Genomic DNA, 20,818 nt, shown 5'->3' with positions numbered 1-20,818 from the left:
CATTGCATCTGTGTCCTGTTGTCATTTCTGTTAACCTTCAGGTATTAAACTTGCTGCATATCTTAAAAAAAAAAAAAGAAAATGCTAGTTGCAAGTGATTTTAGTTATATGATGTTAAAAGGATGAGAAGAATTTGTCACTGTGAGAATTGACACCAGTTGGTTGCATGGCATAATGGAAAGGAGCTCAATTTTAAAATGAAATAACTCTTTTAACTTATTGCCAGTATAACCGTCAGAGATTAACATAGCTGGGCTTAAATTTATTGAAAACATTGTTTTGTTTTGTTTTGTTTTTAATCTACCCCACTTACCTTTTTTCCTTAAACTGTTTATTGTATATGTATTTAATAAAATGGTCCTTACATTTGTTCCTATTTTAGAATATAAACAGGCAAGAATCATCTTGTTTGCTGGTGCTGCATATATCATAGTCTTATGTTTGTACACGTGAATATATTTGAAGATAATAAATTTGGGTTCTTTTGGGAGACGTTTAGGTACGTGCAGTGGTTTAGTTAGATCTCTGGATTATTTACACTTGAATCAGTTCAGTGAGAAGAAAGCCTTGCTATAGCTTCACTGTGTAACTTTAACTTTTTTTGAAAAAAAGGTTCACATAAACATCTGTGTGCATATATCTCATCCAAACCCATTAAATTTCAGCAAATCTTCAAGAGATAACATAATGAAGGACCTCCTTTTTTTCAAATAAATAGGCAGATAATGAGCTGGACAATGGTTGGGTGGAGAATAGAAGATAGTAGGTCTAAGTTTTAATTTTCTGGTTTGTTAAACTGTGACAAGTATAATAGAAATTAATTATAGGACTATAACACAATTATTTGTACAGTCATAATTTTTCTTTGGGAAAAAATATGACTAACACTGCCTTTCTCTTATCTACCAGAAAGAATGTTGGGCTATACTTAGATTAAATTTGTTTGCATAATATATAAATTTATGCAAAGTTGGGCTAATAAAAGTTAGAAATACTGACTTGTACAGGAGTACCTTTATTTGGGTGTATGATTGCTGAGTTGCAGCCCAGAACTTTTTGGGACTTTTGTTTTGCCTTGTTCTCGGAAAAGGTTTTTAGTCTTTTCCTGACCCTGTGCATTAGTATTGGCTTTCGTCATATGTGTATGGTATAAGAGGTATGTCAGGTATAATTATGTGCTAAAACTAAACCAAGTGTATTAGTCTGTTCTCACGCTGCTAATAAAGGCACACCCAAGACTGGGTCATTTATAAATGAAAGAGGTTTAATTGACTCACAGTTCCACATGGCGGGGGAGGCGTTATAATCATGGCGGAAGGCAAATGAGGAGCAAAGTCTCATCTTACCTGGTGCTGGCAAGAGGGCGTGTGCAGGGGAACTCTCACTTATAAAACCATCAGATCTCATGAGACTTATTCACTATCACGAGAACAGTATGGGGGAAACCGCCCCGCCCTTGACACATGGGGATTATTACAATGCAAGGTGAGATTTGAGTGGGGACAGCCACAGCCAAACCATATCATCAAGGGAAAACATTAAGACTGGCTCATTGTAAGGGTAGCCATTATAAAAGTAAATGTGAGAAATTACCCAAAATTGTTTTTCACAGCTGCAAAGTACTCTTTTGTATGTATGAATAATGTTATACCAATCTCCTGTCTTTGGACATTTAAATATATTTCAGTGTTTTGCAATTACAAATAATCCTTTAATAAATAACATGGTGCATATGTATTTTCACATTGTTTGAGGTATATCTTCAGTATAAATTCCCAAAAGTAGAATTGCTGGGTTGAAGAAAAAATACACATGTAGATCGTGACAAATTTCCCTCCTTGGGATTGTACTATTTTGCATCAGTAATGTATGCGAGTGCCTGTTTCATCACAGCCTTGCCAACAGAGCGTATATGATGTCAAAGATAAAGCCAGGTACTAGTTAAAGTGTTGAGGACAGATTTTAATCAGAAGATATTATTGTAATAGGGAAAATAGTCCAGTGTGAACTGACTCAACTTTGATTTATACAATGGTGACTGGGCATTTTTTAAAGGGAAAATGAGGGAAGGGGTTGAGCAGGGCTTAGTGGAGTCAGAAAAGTGAACATTTACAAAAAGTGAGAAGGGAGTTAGTCCATGTGAAACGCATTTGTATTTGCTAACTGATGTTTATGGAAGTTAGGCTCCTACCCTCTCACAGAGACTGGGGAACAGGGGCCCTATCTTCAGATGTTGGAACAAACAGTACATTTTTTTTTCAAGTGCACTGGCAACCTTGAGTTTTTTTCAGGCTGGCACTTTAAGGGGGGGCTGAAGTCATCCTAGGGGTGTGACTTGAGTCATTAGAGACTCTGTTAGGTGTTTCATCCAAGTTTTTTTAGGCCATGGTTAAGAAGATAGCTGAGAGGAGCCTCACTAGAGTTTGGTTAAGGAGAGAATGTCTGCTCAGCTTTAAGATTGAGATTGGTGAGAATCTTTGAGATTGGTGAGAATTTGCATCTTATTGTAGTTTTAATTTATATTTGTCCTATTACGAGTAAAGTTGAACATGCTTTTCTGTGTTGAAGGGCCATTTTTATATCTCTGTTTATGAAGTATGTTCATGTGCATTTTTTCTCATTTTTTTTGATAGGAGTTTTAGTCTTTTTTTTTTCCCCAGACTTTTAAGAATTCTATATAAATGTGAAATATCAGCTCTTTATTGTGAATATATATTGTGAATATTTTACAGATTTGTCATTTGTCTTTTGATCTCACATATGGTGTTTTTTTGCTATATAAATTGTTTATTTTTTATATAGTAAAATCAAATGTTACTTTTATTGCTTGTAAATTTTGTGTTGTAATTAGAAAGTCTTTTTCTGTATCACTGTTAGACATTGATTCATGTTTTCTTCTAGTATAGTTTTATTTTTGACATTTAAATATCTTATTCATTTGGAGTTTATTCTTACAAATTCTTGAGGAATATGTCTAATTTTATCTTTTTCCAGCTAACTATACAGTTTTCCCAACACGATTTGTGAGGAAAAGACTATCTTCATCTAAGTGATGTGAGATGCCATCTTTATCATATACCAGATTTTTATATAAGACCAGATCTTTTTCTGTACTTTTTTATTGGTATCTCAGTAAATTTATAAATTTACTCGGGAAGAATTGACATCTTGATGATGTTGAGACATCCTAACCAAGAATAAGGGATTTCTTTCCATTTGTTCAAGTCTGTTTTTATGTCTCTTGGGGGTGTTTCATGGTTTCCTTCTTGGTTTTCAATCATTTCTTATTAAATTCCTAAAAATTCTCTCTTTTGTTATTATAAATGAGGGTTTCTCATTCAGTATCTCTTCTAAATGTTTATTTGTATACAAATGCCATTGGTTTGGGCATGTACATTTTATAACTTGCTTCCTTGCTGAATTCTTTTATGGTTTGAATTAGTTTTATTATTGGTTCACTAGGAATTTCTGGGCCTATTTTTATGTCATTAGCAGATGTAGTTTTATTTTTTCTTGTCCTATTCTTTTGCCTCTGTTTTCTGTAATCTTTTTTTTTTTTTTTTTGAGGCGGAGTCTCGCTCCGTCGCCCAGGCTGGAGTGCAGTGGCGCGATCTTGGCTCACTGCAAGCTCCGCCTCCCGGGTTCCCGCCATTCTCCTGCCTCAGCCTCCCGAGTAGCTGGGACTACAGGCGCCGCCACCACGCCCGGCTAATTTTTTTGTATTTTTAGTGGAGACGGGGTTTCATTGTGTTAGCCAGGATGGTCTCGATCTCCTGACCTCGTGATCCGCCCGTCTCGGCCTCCCAAAGTGCTGGGATTACAGGCTTGAGCCACCGCGCCCGGCCTGTTTTCTGTAATCTGATTACATTGGCTTGTACTTCTGAATCGTTGTTAAATACCAGCCCATCTGCTGTGAATCAAACAAAGAAATTATTGAATTAGCAAGTGTTCTCATAAATAGCAGTGTAAACAGTTAAATAGTAATGGAGATAATGGGCATCATTTGTGTGTGTGTGTGAGACCACAGTGGTTGTGCCTTAGAGTTTTCTCATATTAAGGAAATACTTATTCATTCTTATTTCCTCATGTGTTTTTGTTAGGAGTGGGTTTTGAATTTTCTTAAAGCCCACTGTGAGAAATTTTTTTAAAATCAGCATCTATTGAGATAATCACTTGATTTTTCTCCTGAGACCTATTAATAGAGCAAATTATATTAATAGATTTTGTAAGATTAAGCCATTCTAGCATTCTTGGCATAAACCCCACAGTCTGTTTCCAGAGCTTAACTTCTTTATTTTAGTACTTCCTAGTTTAGTTTCAAAGATTTGATATACTTAACGTGGAAGTGTAGAATATCATGTAAGTTAGTATTTTTATTACTTGCCAAAACAATGTTTTGGTGAATGAGTTTAGAGGGAGAGATCATTACGGGAAGAAAAAGTCTTTTGAAAGAGCAAGGACCACTACTAACTGTGACATCATGAGCATCAACCATACCATGGCAATACTTGCCACAGCCTATTTCTACTAGCTGTTTATCTTGGGGAGTTTACTTACACCAGAGTCTTCATCTTTCAATATTTCATCAGCATAAGTTGTTGTCAGTTGATCACAAACTAAAGAAATGCTAGAAAATCTCAAATGATGGAGCAATTGCTGCATTATGACAAATGGGAAGCCTACAAAATAAAATAAAATAAAAGGGCAGAATGGCAAGTTGGTTGTTTTTACAAAGGGAAACAAAATTCATGTACTTCCATTAGGGAGAGGATTTGAGTTCATATATTGTTTCATAACCTTGTTTATGTTAGAAGTTATTTTAAAATGTTGTTGTCAGACATAGAGTATCTATTCCATATGATTTAAAAATCTTAGAGATTGTCAAAGATATTTACTTAATTTACACAAATGAAATGATAGAGTTGTAAATCCAACCTCCTTTTTGCAAGTTGTGACTGAGGTCCAGGCTATGTAAAGCTGTATTTGCATGTTTAGGATCATGTCTTTCAAAAAATGCATTTGGGGATGTTTACACTGCTATTTATGGGACCAATTGCTATTTCAGTAATTTCTTTATGGTTCTATAACTACAGATTGATTCACAGCTTATCGGCTGATATTCTTAATGTATACAAAAAAGCCATGTTGAGATGGGAAGTATTTAAAATATTTTTTTCTCACCATTGAGTTTTCTCTTTAGATAAGTCAGTTGAAGACATTTTCTTAGTTATTTCTAATTTTTGAATGTATTTGATTAATAACATATTTTATTATAACTGTGTTAGAGTAAACATAAGAAATTGAAAGTTGTCTCTTCTTATTTTCTTTAGCATGTTACACCAGACAGCTATATTCCATGCCTTGCAGACCTATGCAAAGCACTGTGGGAAGTTATGCTCAGCTATTATAGGACTATGGAATGGCATGAAAAGCATGACAATGAGGATACTGCTTCAGCTTCTGGTAGGAAAATATTTTTATTTTATTTTAAAAATTGAACTATAAATATCCCACATTACTGGAGTAAGAAGAAAGGAAAGGGGCAGGAATACCTTTGGGATTTCGAGGATTACAGTGACCATAGGCTAAATATTGAGCAAATAAAGTGATTCAGCTACTTCAAATGTTCTATTACCTTTAGAGAGTAACTGGGTCAAAGGACTTTTTAAGTGGCACATAGTACCAGTTTACAGAAGTGTGTGCTGATGGCTTTAGGACTGAATTTATAAATTTTTGTTGTTGTTAATATTATTAGTTGCAAACTAGATAAGACATTGGTCTGTCTAAATTTACTGTGAAATTAATGCTAGATGGTCAATATTAATCTATTTGGCCCATTTTCAAGTTGCAGTAATAAAACTAGGTTCTAAGAATCAATAATTATATTGATACTTTCCTTCCTGAAAACGAAGCTAGAATTTCATTTTAAAAATGATGTCTTAAAATATTAATCTTTGAATGGAAAATATAACTTTAAATGACTATGGTATAGTCAGCTAAATAATAAAGAACAAGTCTTTGAAAAATTATTGTATTTCTTAATCATTCTATTTAAATTGCTTCATTTGTATAATTATTTATCTTAAGTGATTATCCTTGAACAGTAGCTGAGATTAAATATTCAGAATACTTATAAAAACAGTAAATGATTTTATCAGCGTTTTGTTTAATACGGACAAAATAAATTATACTGCACATCTTTTTTTTTTTTTTTGTATTACATACAATTTATTGTAGCTATTCAATCAAATTACTTTAGTAACTTCCAGTTTCTTAGGTGCTTATTTTCTGTTGTTGGGTGAGTGGACAACACACCCAAATCTCACTGTTTGATTAAACGTTTTGGTAGTTTAGAAGGCATTAGTTTAATCTTTGTCTTGACTTACAAGAAGCTTGTAAATATAGAAAACAAAATAAGAGGAAAATTATATGAAGGGATTTTTATCCATTTAGAAGTATTATTGGGGAGAGTAAAGGAAGGGAGAGAAAGAGGAGAAGGCAGAGAGAAGGATGGACACACAGCCAGGATTCCAGTTCAGACTATTTTTACCCAAAACTTGTACTCTTACCCTGTACTACCTCTGGGACCATGGGCTCTGCAATCTGAGAGGTCTGGCTTCAAGTTTTCACTTACGTTTACCAAAGGTGAGAACTTGAAGACACTGCTTATTTTTTCCACTCTTCAGTTTGCTCCTAAAAGTGATTAGTTAAAAAGCAAAGCAAAACCAAACCAAACAATTAAAGAGTAGTAACACATGTACCCTACAGGGTCGTTGTAGAGTTTGGACAGCATGTAAGGTACTTACATTGGTGGTGGTTAATATGATGAAAGGAAATGGATCAAGAGATAATATAATAATAGTGAAATACCTGGAGACTGTTAAGACATATTTGCTTTTCTAGTACATTATTCAAGGAGAAACCAAAGAAAAAGTTTGGAATAGAATTAACCCATATTTTAGATATCAGAATTTAGGTGACTGTTATCTATTTATTCATCATGGTAAAGCTTGCTTTTCGCTTTAGGCCAATAGTTTACATTCATTTGGAGTACTGAGTCAAACTTAAAACTCTATTTGATCCTTATTACTCAACCCTCTTTGCTAAAATTTCTTCACCCTAATATGTATGTTTTATGGATATCAAGTGCTCAAGTAGTCAGCTGGTAGTATCTAGGACTGTAAAAAGTTATTTATTCACCTGAAATTAATCATATTATATTCAGGACTAAAATTGTAGAAATTAGTAAATTGAAAATTACTCTTCATGGAACTTCATAAAACTGAAGAGGACTCTAGACTTTATCTGCTGTATCTCTTTAATGATAATATTTGATATTGTTTGATAACCTAATACTTTAATGTTCTAAGATAAAGCTCTAAAGCTCTAGTTCAGGTGCACTGCTTTAGGCTGCTGGATCCCTAACAGCCATACCATGCGTGTAATAATAAGGCTTATGTTTTAGGAGTGCTCAGAGGCAAACTAGTCATGTATCTATGTATCTGAGGCCTGGCATTTCCAAGGACCTTTTACTAGTTATCAGTGGACACCTTCCCAACCTGAGACAAGATGATAACATACTTGCTTAGGTGTTCTACACAGGATATTCACACAAAAGCTTCATCTTTTTAATATGAATGTGTATGTGTATTTTTCAGTTGTCTTTAGGGGGAGATTGGTGGCAGATCACTGATCTTACCTATTAAACTAGACATTGTTAAATTATCTGGAGTGGATAAAACTATTATTCGTCATGAAAAATATAAAATATATGCATTATCACCTCACTGCCTGAGCTGTTAATGTAGACTGCCCTCTTAGCATGCATGCTAATTGATAATTTGGTTAATTGGTCCTGTAATGCCCTTCTCACAGCCTTTTACATGGTCTTGCAGTAGGCAGTATTAAGAACCTGGTCTTTGGGCCCACACTGACTCAGGTAGATTCCCAGCCTCAGTCACATATGATCTCAGTGGTCTTAGGTATAGTTAGCATTTCATAGTCTAAGTTTATTTATCTTACCAAATGGGTTTACTTCTAATACCTATTGTTTGACATTGTTTTGATTGTATAAATATCAAACATATTTTCTGTATCTTACATAGACTTATAATGTATGAGAGGCCAAATAGAAAATATTTGGAAAACAAACACAAATTGGATTAAATCTAAAAATATTTATGTCTTTTATTTTCAGAAGGGAATAATATGATAGGTACTGAAGAAACTAATTTTGATCGTGGCTACATAAAAAAGAAATTAGAACATGGACTTACACGAATATGGCAGGTTTGGTTTTTTTAATATTATTTTTTTCACAGAAGCAATATAATTGTCATGTCAAAGTTGTTTTAGAGATTCAGTTTTAAGTTTTCTATATGTGTATTCTTTGCAGATTTAATCATATGTTTCTGTTTGGAATTAGGCTATCATTTAATTTCTGTAATGTATTTGGTGATTGTATTTGCACTATAAGTGGCAGGAAGAAAAAAGACTTAATTTGAAAATCTCCATTGGAAATATTCATATATGCCTTGAGTACATTTTTTGTTTTAGAGGCCCAGAGAATTTCCACTATCATAAAGAAATGTATGTTTTCTCAGTGAGATGTTCTGTTTATTTTTATTTCATTTATCTGTGTTTTCTTAATTTTTTTTTTCTGTTAATTTTAGAAAAGGAGTAACTAAGTAGGTAGCATACTTAGGTCAGATTATAGCTCAGAATGAACAATTTTTTTTTTTTTTCTCAGTCAGTGATCTTTGTGCCTTGAGGGAATCTTACATGCTAATTGGCTGAATATATCTGGTTTTAGCCCATTTGGGCTCCTATAACAAAATATTCTAGACTGGATAGTTTATAAACACAGAAGTTTATTTCTCAGAATTCTAAAGGCTGGAAGTCAGAGAACAGGGTGCCAGCGTTGTTGGAAGGGCCTGCTTCCTGGTTCATAGACATTGTCTTGCTGCATCCTCAAATAGTGGAAGGGATGAGGGAGCCCTCTGGGGTCCCTTCTATAGGGGAGCTAATGCCATTAATGACGGCTCTACCTTCTTGATTTAATCACCTCACAAAGTCCCCACTTTCTAATATATTATCACCTTGGAGGTTAGAATTTCAGTATAGGAATTTTGGGTAGACACAAACATTCAGTCCGTAGCAGTATCTTATTAAGTTTTTCTTTGCAATTTAGTAGCTCAGTTGTTATAATCAGATAATTTGTTACTTCTTAGATCGCAGTGTAATTTCTTTGAAGATAACTTACTCTTTTTGGACTTCTTTGAACCCTGGAAGACTATAGACCCTTTGGCCATGTTATGGTCTTTTAAAATGTATTTTTGATTTTTCTAATGAGGCTGATCTTTATTTTGACCATCTTTTTTTTTTTTTCTTTGTATTTATTTATTTACTATTTTTTGAGGCAAGGTCTCATGTTGTCACCCAGGCTGGAGTGTGGTGGCAGAATCATGGCCTAGTGCAGCCTCGACCTCTTGGGCTCAGGTGATCTTTCTGCCTCAGCCTCCTGAGTAGCTGGGACCACAGACATGTACCACCATGCCTAATTTTCTTAAATTATTATTTGTGGACATGGGGTCTTGTTATGTTGCCCAGACTGGTCTTGAACTCCTGGGCCCAAGTGATATTCCCGCCTTGGCCTCCCAAAGTGTTGGGATTATAGGCGTGAGCCACAATGCCCAGCTTGACCATCTTTTATAGGATGTGTTTTGAAAGAAATTGTTTAGGAAAACTTATTTTGAGAATGTAAATTTCTTCATGAATCAGTATTTATAATTTAGTGCTCTTCTATTTTTGATAATTTTGTATTGGATATGCTATTTGATTTTATACTTTAGTATTTGAAATTTATTTATGTAGTGGTTGTAAGAGGTTTGACATATATTTTCTCATTTGACTGTATTAAACTCATATAACCATATTAAACATTTATTAAAATTAAATAAATATTTAATGTATCATTGTGGATTTAGGCTGACTTTTTTCTGAATATTAATGCATAAAAAGAAAGGAAAATCTTATAGTCATTGAATATACACCCAGGGTCAGATATGATTTGTTTCTGACTTAGTCTCCCAGTAGGCCTTAATTGTACTTAGTTAGAATTTTACAATCTATGATAGAATTTCTGGTAATTCAGTGTACTTGGAAATACTGACTTGGCACTTTATGTAGCTAGTTTCCATTCAGTTTGGCAACCTGATGGCATTCCTGATATAGGAAATGGGATTGTCTCTATTATATCTCCCTTAAGGATGTTGGCTGTTGGCCTAAATAGATACTCATTAACAAATTAGGAATATATTCCTGTCTCATTTTAATCTGGAACTATAGAGTAAATGGTTCTGATAACCTATTTTCTATATTTTGGGTTTGCTTGATTTTTTTTTTTCTTTGTCTTACAGGATGTTCAGCTAAAAGTAAAAACCTACTTGCTTGGAACCGATTTGTCTATATTCAAATATGATGATTTCATCTTTGTTTTGGACATAATCAGCAGGTAGTGTTTAAGATCTTGTCTTATTCTTTAGTTTGAGTCATTCAACCATGATAATCAAAGAAATCATGAACCTAGTGAGCTCTCATCTATAACTTCTTTATGGAAATGAAGATAATTTTTGCTGCTAAGTTTGTGAGTGTATTTAAATATTTCTGCCCTTTAGATGTTTGTAAACCTTTATGAATTTGTGGTCTTTAGAATTTTTTCACATATCCAAATTTTAGCGATTTTTTTTAGTCTTTGAAGAAAGATAACCCGCACTTCTTTTTCTCTGTAAGGATGTTGCTGAAATTTACTGAAACCTTTTTATCCAACTAGGTTGATGCAAGTTGGAGAAGAATTTTGTGGTAGCAAGTCTGAAGTTTTACAGGAATCTATTAGAAAACAAAGTGTCAATTATTTCAAAAATTACCATAGGTAAGAACTCTAATAAAATATGAATGGACTTATTTAGGTAATGAGAATACTTTTGTCTAATACTTAATCTTATAGCATTAATTGATTTTAAACAGTTACTTTTGAATTTGAATGTGTTGTAGCTTTTTTAAGATGGCTAAGGATTTTTTTAACCAAAATATGATGAAATGTTCTCATTACATATTCATTGTACATTTTAAAATATTCTTTGTCTTGAGGGGCTTAAAATATTGAACTGATTTCTTTATGAGTAAAACATGATTATTAGATCAAGGTTCACAGAAAGAATTTGGCTGCTGTTCTGTTGCATTACCTGCATACATATGCGTGTGCTTATAAGGAAGTTAAATCAGTGCTCAGTGAGGGGGTGCTTGAGAGTATCTACCTTTTAGAAGTAAGAAGGCTTCTACAGGAGAGGATGTGATATTCAGAATTTCGCTATAAAGCCAAATTTGTATACTTCATTGCTTTGCAAAACAATCACTGCTAATATTTAAAAGAGTGACTAGGAATGATTTGGGTAGAGGAGGAAGGTGGGAAAGAATGTTCCTAATAGCGGTGTGATTATATGCTTACAGCAGCAGTAAATTGAAGGAAGGGAGAGCTAACATTAGATTTTTCTTCATATAAGCTAGACCCCAAGTTGTATCCCTTACATGTATTTTGTCCTTTGAGTTGAGTTTCATGTTACTTTTTATTCTGAACTTTTACTTTTTACAATTGAATTTAAGTTTTGATTTCCTTATTTGGTGCCAGAGAGAGTCATGATTTGAAATTCTGCTTTTGCTCCTTGTTCATAGTCAGTACCTGCTCACAGTGATATATGCCGTGTCAAAAGAGAGATGACTGAACACCAAACTGTTGATTCATTATTAAATATATTTGAATACAAGTTGTCTGTGTTAATTGTAAACAAGTAAATTGTTTGAAAAAGATTTAAGTTGAACTATACCAAAGCAAAGCCTTTGAGTTTCACAACTGAGAGTGTTTAAAAATTTTTTAAAAACTTAATTGAATAAACCTCAGGGAAATGGTGGGAAGGGACCAACAGGAAACCCTAACACTGCGTTTATTTATAACTTCCTTGTCTGCTAAAACTTAAGCCCTGACTAAATGAAAAGGCTGGCCCTATAAACATTCCTGTATAGAAGGGGGAGGGGCCTGTTAATCATGGATAGGGAAATAAAATGGAAACACAAAGGAGCCAGAAGCCTCACTTTCCTTGCAGTATGAAGGCACACCAAATGTCTCTCTTCCCAGAGATTGCTTCATATCCAACATGACAACTGGGATCACTTTTGGTGTTCTGTCATCTGTAGCAAAAGGTGTCTGTCATCTGTAGCAACTAGCTAGGGGCATTTTGACCATAATGGAAATTCCTCACAGAGTTCACATTAATGAAATTAGAGAATACAGAAACGAATCACTTAAATCTTCCCCAAACACTCAACATTTTAAAGAACTTCTCTTAGAAACATTTGTGAAACTTATTTCTCATTGAAGTGGCTGTGCTATATTATTAGAAGTAAAGCTGGGTTGAGTAATAGTAGACTTGGGTTATTGTCCCATTTTTTGCTGCTTACCAACTGTCTGATATTGGCAAATCATTTAACCGCTCTGGCCTGTGATTCTATGAATTGTAAAATGAAGTGGCCAGATTAAAAGGTCTCCATAAGTGTTGCCTAGACATCTTGACCCGTTTTCTTGCAGTATTGTATATTGTAAAAATTGGGGCAGGTTAAACAGCAAAGATTTAATTATTACTTAGTATTCTTCTTTTTCCCTAGTATTTAAACAGAAGTTTAAGGTAGTCTAGTTTCTGTCCTGTCTGTAGTCATTTTTGCTCTGACAGTTGCATCGGGAAAATTACGGTGGAAGTCATTTCGTAAAGTTGGTGCAAACCATCAGTGTGTTCTAAGGTACATTTATTTCTTTACAAAACAAGGTAAACTTGACACGAACTTTAGAAATGATGCTAGTGTCCATACATTGAATTGACTAAAGTCATTACATTAGCCAGTGATAAATCTAAATCTGCAAAATCCCAATTTAATATTCCCTTTGCCAATCATACTAAATAAATACTGAAAAACTATATGGAACATGGTGAAATATAGATGAAGTGTGTTCTTACTTTGCTAATAGAAGTGTTTAAATGTGCATACAGTTTGTTTCATGGTCCTCTGCTGCCAAATAGAGCTCTGGAGGATGAAGAAATTCTTGAACCAAATTATTCTGACTTTGAGTCCATTTAAGCTATTGGTTTGAAGTTACAGGGATAATAAAAAGATAAAAATAGGAGCAGTTTCTTTTTGGTGGAGCATCTACTTATGAAATGTATTAATGTTAATTGTGGTAGTCGTATAAAAGTTTGCATTCCACTATCTTTTTCTAGGATAAAACTGTATGAACATATGAGGGAACACAGCCCCTATTATTGTTTCTACTTCTCAAAAGTATAAGTTTCATTTCCCCCCATTTTTTAAAATATTCAGATACTAAGTTTATGTACACCCAAAGAACACTATTCTGTCAGATGTTGGAGAATTTCTAAAAGCATAAATATTCTAATTTAAACATTAATGACATAAAAATTATAGAGCAATGTATAGTTGTCAAAATATTCTATTTAATAAGTACATTTTATTTTGTAATTACTCTAGTAATCAAAGCTTATAAAATGTTTTCAAGGATCCTAAAATTGCATTGACTGGTGTTAGAAGAGAGAAGTCACCTATCTTTTTAGAAGAAAATACAACAAAGTAGATGAAATAAACAAATTCCTTATAAAGCCAAACTTAATGAGCTCACAAAACAAAATATAGAAAATATGAATAGTCGGATGTCTTTTGAAGAAATTATATCTGGGCTTCAAAACATTTCCATAAAGAAATCTCCAGGCCTGCTGATGTCACTGGTAAATTCTACCAAACCTTAAAGGAGAAAACAATACCAACACTCTTTCATAAAGTAGAGAAAGAGGGAATGTTTTATAACTTACTTTATGAGGCCAGCATAGCATTGATACCAAAGCATAACAAGAGGACATTAAAAAAGGAAAATGACAGACTAGTATCTCATAAGAACATAGATGCAACATCCTAAACAAAATATTGGCAAATTTAATTCAGTGATACCTAAAAAGCTTAATATGCTGTGAACAGGTAGGATTTATTATAGGAGAGCGTGAGTTGGCTAAACGTTAAATAAATTAAGAAATTTAATTTACCAATTGACAGAATACAGGAAAATATCATAGTTATTATTTTAATAGACGGAGAAAATAATTTTGATAAAAATTCTACCCCAGTTCATGATTTTGAGAAATTGTGTTTTTGTGTAATTTTAACTTTCCTTCTAATTATGTTCTCATATTTAAAGTGTGCCCTTTGTTAACGGCTTATCAAGTTTGGTCTCGTTTTGTTGTTGTTGATGTTGTTTTACTAACTGAGAAAAATATATATAATATAAAAAGTAAAAATATATATGATTGATCCAAAAAATGCAGAAAGAGAAAATTTCTTTAAAATATTTAACATTTTTAGATATCAAACAGCAATATGATGGGTTTAAACCTATTAATAATTATGTCAATAAATACATTAAATGTAAATGGAAAAACGGTTATATGAAAACATAACAGTTGTCAGACAAGATTTTAAAACAACATTAGGGGCCAGGCGCAGTGGCTCTCACCTGTAATCCCAGCACTTTGGGAGGCCAAGGCAAATGGATCATGAGGTCAAGAGTTCAAGACCAGCCTGGCCAAGATGGTGAAACTCGGTCTGTACTAGAAATACAAAAAAATTAGCTGGGCATGGTGGCAGGTGCCTGTAATCCCAGCTACTCTGGAGGCCGAGGCAGGAGAATCGTGTGAATCTGTGCAGCAGAGGTTGCAGTGAGCCAAGATCACGCTACTGCACTCCAGCCTGGGTGACAGAGTGAGACTGTCTCGGGAAAAAAAAAAAAAAAATGCATTCTTGTAATGGTTACCGCCAACATTTCAATATGCACTTATGTTCTACTGTAGTCTACCTTAGGTGGTATACTTCCAGAATAATGCAGGAACCAACTTTGTAACTGCGTTTACCTTCTCTTACCTTTTTGGTGTTTTGTCATATACTTTTACTTCATATATTATTTTGTATACATTTTTTATGCCTAGGGTTGACTACGTTTCTTCAATCTGGGTTGTACCTTTTATCACTGTATTAGTTTTAAATTACTGTGTAATAAATACCACAAACCTGTCTGGAAGAGACAGGAAGCAGATTATCCCCTAGGGCCTCCAGACAGTGGAGCTCTGGTAACACCTTGATTTCAACCCACTGATACTGATTTTCAGGCTCTGGCCTCTAGAACTGTGAGAGAATAAATTTCTGCTTGTTTAAGTCACCTAGTTTGTGGTAATTTGTTACAGCAGCCACAGGAAACTAATACAGAGTAGAACTACTGGGTCCTGTGGTAACTCTCTCTGTTTAACATTTTGAGGAACTGAATCACACTTTTTTCCAAAGTCATGATACATTTTACGTTCCTACTAATACTGTATGAGGGTTCCAATTTCTCCAAAACCTTGTCACCACCTGTTGTTTTCTGTCTCTGATTATGGCTGTCCTAGTAGGCATGAAGTGGTATCTTATTATGTTTTGGGTTTGCATTTCCCTGATAACTAATGATGTTTAGCAGCTTTTAAGGTGCTCATTGGCCTTTTGTGTATCTTCTTTACAGAAATGTTTGTTCAAAGCTTTCGTCCATTTTGAATTGGGTTATTTGTTTTTTATTGTTGAGTTGTCAAGTTTTGTACATTTAGTTCTTACCTTAGGACTGTGATCCACTTGAGGTAATTTTTGTATGTGGTATGAGCTATGAGCACAATCACTTTTGGGAATTCTTGGCCATTATGTCTTCAAATATTGCTTTTGCTTATTCTCTGTCCTTTCCATCCAATTGCCTGCATAATAAATGTTTTGACTATCTCACATATCTCTTATGATCTTTTGTTTCTTCCTTTTTTTTTCCAAATTTTTGCTTCAGTTTAGATATTTTCTATTGATCTTTGAGTTCATGAATGCCATCTTCAGCCACCCCTAGACTGCTGTTTTACTTATCCAATCAGTTTTTAATTGGAAGTGTATTTTTCAGTTCTTGAATGTCTATTTGATTCTTTTATTGTTTGTTTTTCTTATTGCAGTTATTTGAAATTCTCTTTTCTATCCATTTTATACATTTTTTCTATTTTATTTAACTTATAATAATTATCTTAAAGTCCTTGTCTGTTAACTCTAGTATTTGGAGCAATTCCTGATTTTTACAGATTCATGTATTTATTGTCTCTTTATTTTGAACCTGTGGATTTAAAAAAATCTAGATTTCATTTTTAGCGTGGTACTAACAACTTGTGGTAGAAAGAGGAAGAACAGGGCGGGCACTGGCCCTTTTGTCAACTGAAAATAAGGTTTGTTTTTCTGGGACTGCCTATATCATGTGCTGATTACTCCGGATAGACAGTAAGAACAATAGCATTAAAGAAAGAAGAGATCAGTATGGCATAAGTGATTAGTGGAATGTCAAATATATATGTGTCTTACCTGTTCACGTAATTTGTAAATGCTTTGTAGAGACAGGCACTGAGCTAAATGTTTTCAGAAAGTGATAATTATCTTGCTATTGTAGCTTTACTAGGTATGATTCAGATCTGTGCTGTTTAACGTAACGTGTTAGTATTTATGATCTCATATAATCTGTAGATTTTTCTTTATGTTTTAGCATCGATATATGTATCAGCTAAGGATATTTATGTGAGTTAGAGACAAGCTTTTAATTTAGTCCCCTAATAAAACTGTCATTTCCTATGCATTACTTTTGCAATATAGTAAAAATATTTAGTTTAGTAACATTTGAGAGAGTTTTTCTGTCAAGGATGATAAGATACTAACTAACAAAAGTAAACATTTCTGTCTACTGTATTAATCCCAATGGGTTCTCAAAGTTGATTATGATCATGACATTAATCCTATAATTATTTGTATTGTACATTATTTCCTCAATTCTTGTGTGCAGTGCACTTTTCTCACTTTTTGGAGTGTTCATTTTCTTTTTTTAAGAACACGGCTCGATGAACTGAGAATGTTCTTAGAGAATGAGACTTGGGAACTTTGTCCTGTTAAGTCAAATTTCAGCATCTTGCAACTTCATGTAAGTGTTTCTTAAGAACAAAGAAATCTGTCGTTTAGTCATCTTTTTTACCCTTTTTCTTTGGAAAAAAAAGTCCGCAAATATATGGAAACATTTATAAAATAAATTAAGGAGCAGTTTCTTATCTTCCTTCCTTGAAAGTCATTAGTTTTACAGGAATGACCCTTTTATGGTTGTGAAAAATCAGTCTTCTTTTATAAAATTCAGTTTACATACTTCAGGAAATCTCTTTTGCCTAAAAAGAGTTACAGTTAAAGTGATATTTTTTGTTTGTTTTGAATTCCAAAAAGGGCTGACTGCTGTATTTAAATTTTGCAAATAATTAATTAGCTATATTTTGGCATAGTTTAATACATATACAAATATAATACAAATCATTATATTTATAGAATTTTTTTATTCCTTAAAGGGACTAGTAAGTTCCTAATTTGTGCTGCAATTCTTAAATTTGCCTGTAATGAAAAAATGCCTCAGATATAAAAGAGGCACTTATAAAAAATACTCTTAACTAATTTGTATTAGTTAATCAGTTCCTCAAATACTTACAGAATAAGCAATCTGCGAAAAAGTCTTTAATTAGTTTGATTTTTCCCTTGGTTGAAACACATTGTAGATAAATATTCCTGTGTGAAAGATTGTGTTCTGCAAATACCAAGTGTCAAAATGCAGTGCATATAGTTAGATTCTTGTTCAGAAAGTACGGGGTCTTTAGTTTTTGCCTTTGGAAGGAATAGCTTTCTAGAAAGCAACTTTCTTACTCTGGATAAATGTACAGAATACATAATTAGAAGTTTTTTTTTTTGATAGGGATTGATTGTCTTTATGCTTATATTGTACAATAGCTTCTTATCCAGTTTTTTTATATTGTTTTCCTATTATAGAAATATTAAAAACACTGGAACATAGTGATTATTAAATGCTTTAAAGACAGCAAAATTGATGTTAATGTTAATTAGTATTAACATAACAATTAACATTAAATTAACATAGGATTTACGAGTTCTCAAAGATTTAAGGTAATTCCTTAACGTTATTTAGAATTCTAAGTTTAACATTCATTTTAGAATATCTATTAAATAATTTTATTTGAACTCCTTTTTAACCATCAGATTGTGTGTGTGTGTTGCGACATTGTCACACTTAGTATAATTGTAAGACATGTTTTTTAAAAAAGGCATGTTAAAACATTCCCATCTAGGTGAACATTATCTTCTTTAAAGTAGTTACCTTGAAAACTATTCAGAACTTAGTGTTCACCTGACATGCATTCCTGTGGATTGGATTTTCTAAAAATTAGTCTCATTGATGTATATTCACTCCTTGTTTAGAATTATAAAAATAATGGCATGATTCTTAGGCATTATTAATGTATATGATTAAATGTATAGTTGAAATGTAAAAGGAAAATAAACACATATATCATTTAATACAACAAGTCAATGTACCTTTCAAGAATTTTAAGAATACCTTTCAAGAATATCATTGAAATTTATATTTGGGATTTAAATATTGGGATTATTCCATTTAGTGAAAAGAAAAATGTTTGTTAAATTTTGTGATAAATCATTAAATCAAGATTTTGGTAATTCAAAGGAACTTTAGAGATTATTCCCGCTTTTCCTCTAATTAGCTGTGTGAGGTTGAACTTTGCACTGAATCCCTTCAAACTGCCTCAGTTTCCTCATGTGATTAATGCATAATTTAGACTAGGTCTTACAACTCTTTAGCTTTGCTAGGAGTAGAGGACACATCATATGACTTTGGCATATATATTCGTGTTGTCTGTTTCTTGGTATATAGAGAAAAGTAAATGAAAGTTTGTAGGCATCAGTGTAACACATATACACTTCATACTTTGTTTCTGATGTATTTGTATAGAATATCTTAAGTGGTGCCAACATATGAAAAAGCATAGTGTTTTACTTTAACAATTAGTTTTCGTAAATGACTTTATTGATTAGGATTTTTGCTGTTCTGTTAAAATTTTTAGAAGACATCATTCAGATTTCTTAAGCTATTTTAAAAAATGATCTCCACAGTTTCTTAAAGGAAGCCAAAAGTAGTTTGATGCAGATGATACTGTTTTAAGTGATATCATTCGCTGAGTTGTCTTTAGGAAAGCCTTTAGACATGTATTTCTAAGTGTGTACTTTTAGATAACTTGAAAGATTTAAAAGTCAATAACTTGAAGATCAAGATGTTGTTTTTCTGCTAAGTCTACATTTATATTGAGGGATTCAGTTTATGTGTTAGAATTTTATTGTTGCTAAAAGGTATCTGGCTCCTTTTTTAACATCTAGGAATTTAAATTCATGGAACAGTCTCGCTCCCCATCAGTTTCACCTAGTAAGCAGCCAGTCTCAACTTCTTCAAAAACAGTGACCTTGTTTGAGCAGTACTGTAGTGGTGGGAATCCATTTGAAATTCAGGCCAACCACAAAGATGAAGAAACAGAAGATGTCTTAGCTTCTAATGGGGTATGTGGTGTATGTGAAACATAAGTGAGATTTTTTTTAGTTTAAAACTGTTCTACTCAATGAGCAAGGCAATTTACTACATTGGTTATAAATTATTATTAAAAAAGATATCCATTTACTACCCATTTATGTATCCATTTACTACCACCCTGCCCGCCCACCTATATACTTAATGTATCTATGATATTACATTTATAGATAATGACTTTACAATATGCTTTGTTGACCTTGTCCTCTTGAATAGTAAATTTTCCCTTTATGTTTGCTTTATGTTCTTATTACATGATGTTCTTATCAGGTTGCTAATCAAATAGTAGTATAATTTCTTCACTGAATATTTATGTGATATATTATGTGAATATGATGTGATATATTGTGAGATGAGTGAGGGAATGGATATCATCTACCCTTTTTCTCGACACCCTTTATGGGTCACAGATTGCTTTTGTTCCATGTCCCTTTGTCTAAGAGAAAGTGGTAATGTCTTGCTTAATTGCTTGGCAGGGATATTTTTTTGAGATTTAGAAGTACAATGTTTTAACAACACTTTTTAGGACCTCAAAAACAATATTAACTAGATGTAGTGTGAATTAATGTAAAGGATTTGAAGGCAGATAATGAATATCATCTTTATTATTTATCAGCTGTGTAGCCCTTGGCAAATTATTTTAACTTTGTGACCCTCAGTTTCTCCATATTTACAGTGAGAGGAATGCTTCACAGCTACTTGCATGGTATTTTCACAGTATTTTACTTGACTTAATAAGTTGTTTGATGGTTTCTTCTGATCTTCATAATTTCCATAATGACTCAATATAATTTTTATTTTTGATTGATGAAGCTAAAGTGAAAACCATTCAGATGTGACAAAAATATGTTGAAGGATTTGTCTTTATATTTTATGTTAGTTTTAGAATTTATTTTTCATTTGGTGAAGATGAAATTCATGAAGTTTAAATTGTTTCATAGTAAGCCATATTTAAAATTATGATTCAGTGATTCTTTGTGACATTTTGCCTCTGTGAAATTGACTAAACTGAGAGGAATTTAAAGTCATTCCAATTATTTTGGAATAACATATCTCTCTATAAAAGTGATTCACTAACTAAAACTTACATAACCTTTGATTCCCATTATTTGCAGCAGTGTGTTCTATAAAGTTGCTGTGAATATTGATTTAACAAATACTCAACCATTACTCCCAGAGCAAATA

General features: G+C 33.0%; 1 protein-coding gene across 5 annotated transcripts in view; it reads left to right on the top strand.

Moving 5' to 3' along the window:
- Window positions 1-20,818, top strand: part of VPS50 (VPS50 subunit of EARP/GARPII complex) — a 220,311-nt gene that overhangs the window by 155,469 nt on the left and 44,024 nt on the right. For 3 of the 5 annotated variants that reach the window (XM_074035521.1, XM_065542336.2, XM_005550214.4), the window contains exons 13-18: window positions 5,331-5,463; window positions 8,198-8,289; window positions 10,419-10,513; window positions 10,832-10,930; window positions 17,038-17,128; window positions 19,429-19,605. In XM_074035521.1, coding sequence (XP_073891622.1) covers window positions 5,331-5,463; window positions 8,198-8,289; window positions 10,419-10,513; window positions 10,832-10,930; window positions 17,038-17,128; window positions 19,429-19,605 — 687 coding nt within the window. The remainder of the gene's footprint in view (window positions 1-5,330; window positions 5,464-8,197; window positions 8,290-10,418; window positions 10,514-10,831; window positions 10,931-17,037; window positions 17,129-19,428; window positions 19,606-20,818) is intronic. The other 2 variants (XR_012432666.1, XR_012432665.1) reach the window with 1 other exon arrangement.

The sequence above is a fragment of the Macaca fascicularis genome, chromosome 3 (assembly GCF_037993035.2).
Source record: "Macaca fascicularis isolate 582-1 chromosome 3, T2T-MFA8v1.1".
Lineage (NCBI taxonomy): Eukaryota > Metazoa > Chordata > Mammalia > Primates > Cercopithecidae > Macaca > Macaca fascicularis.
This window is presented reverse-complemented; position numbering and strand designations above follow the sequence as displayed.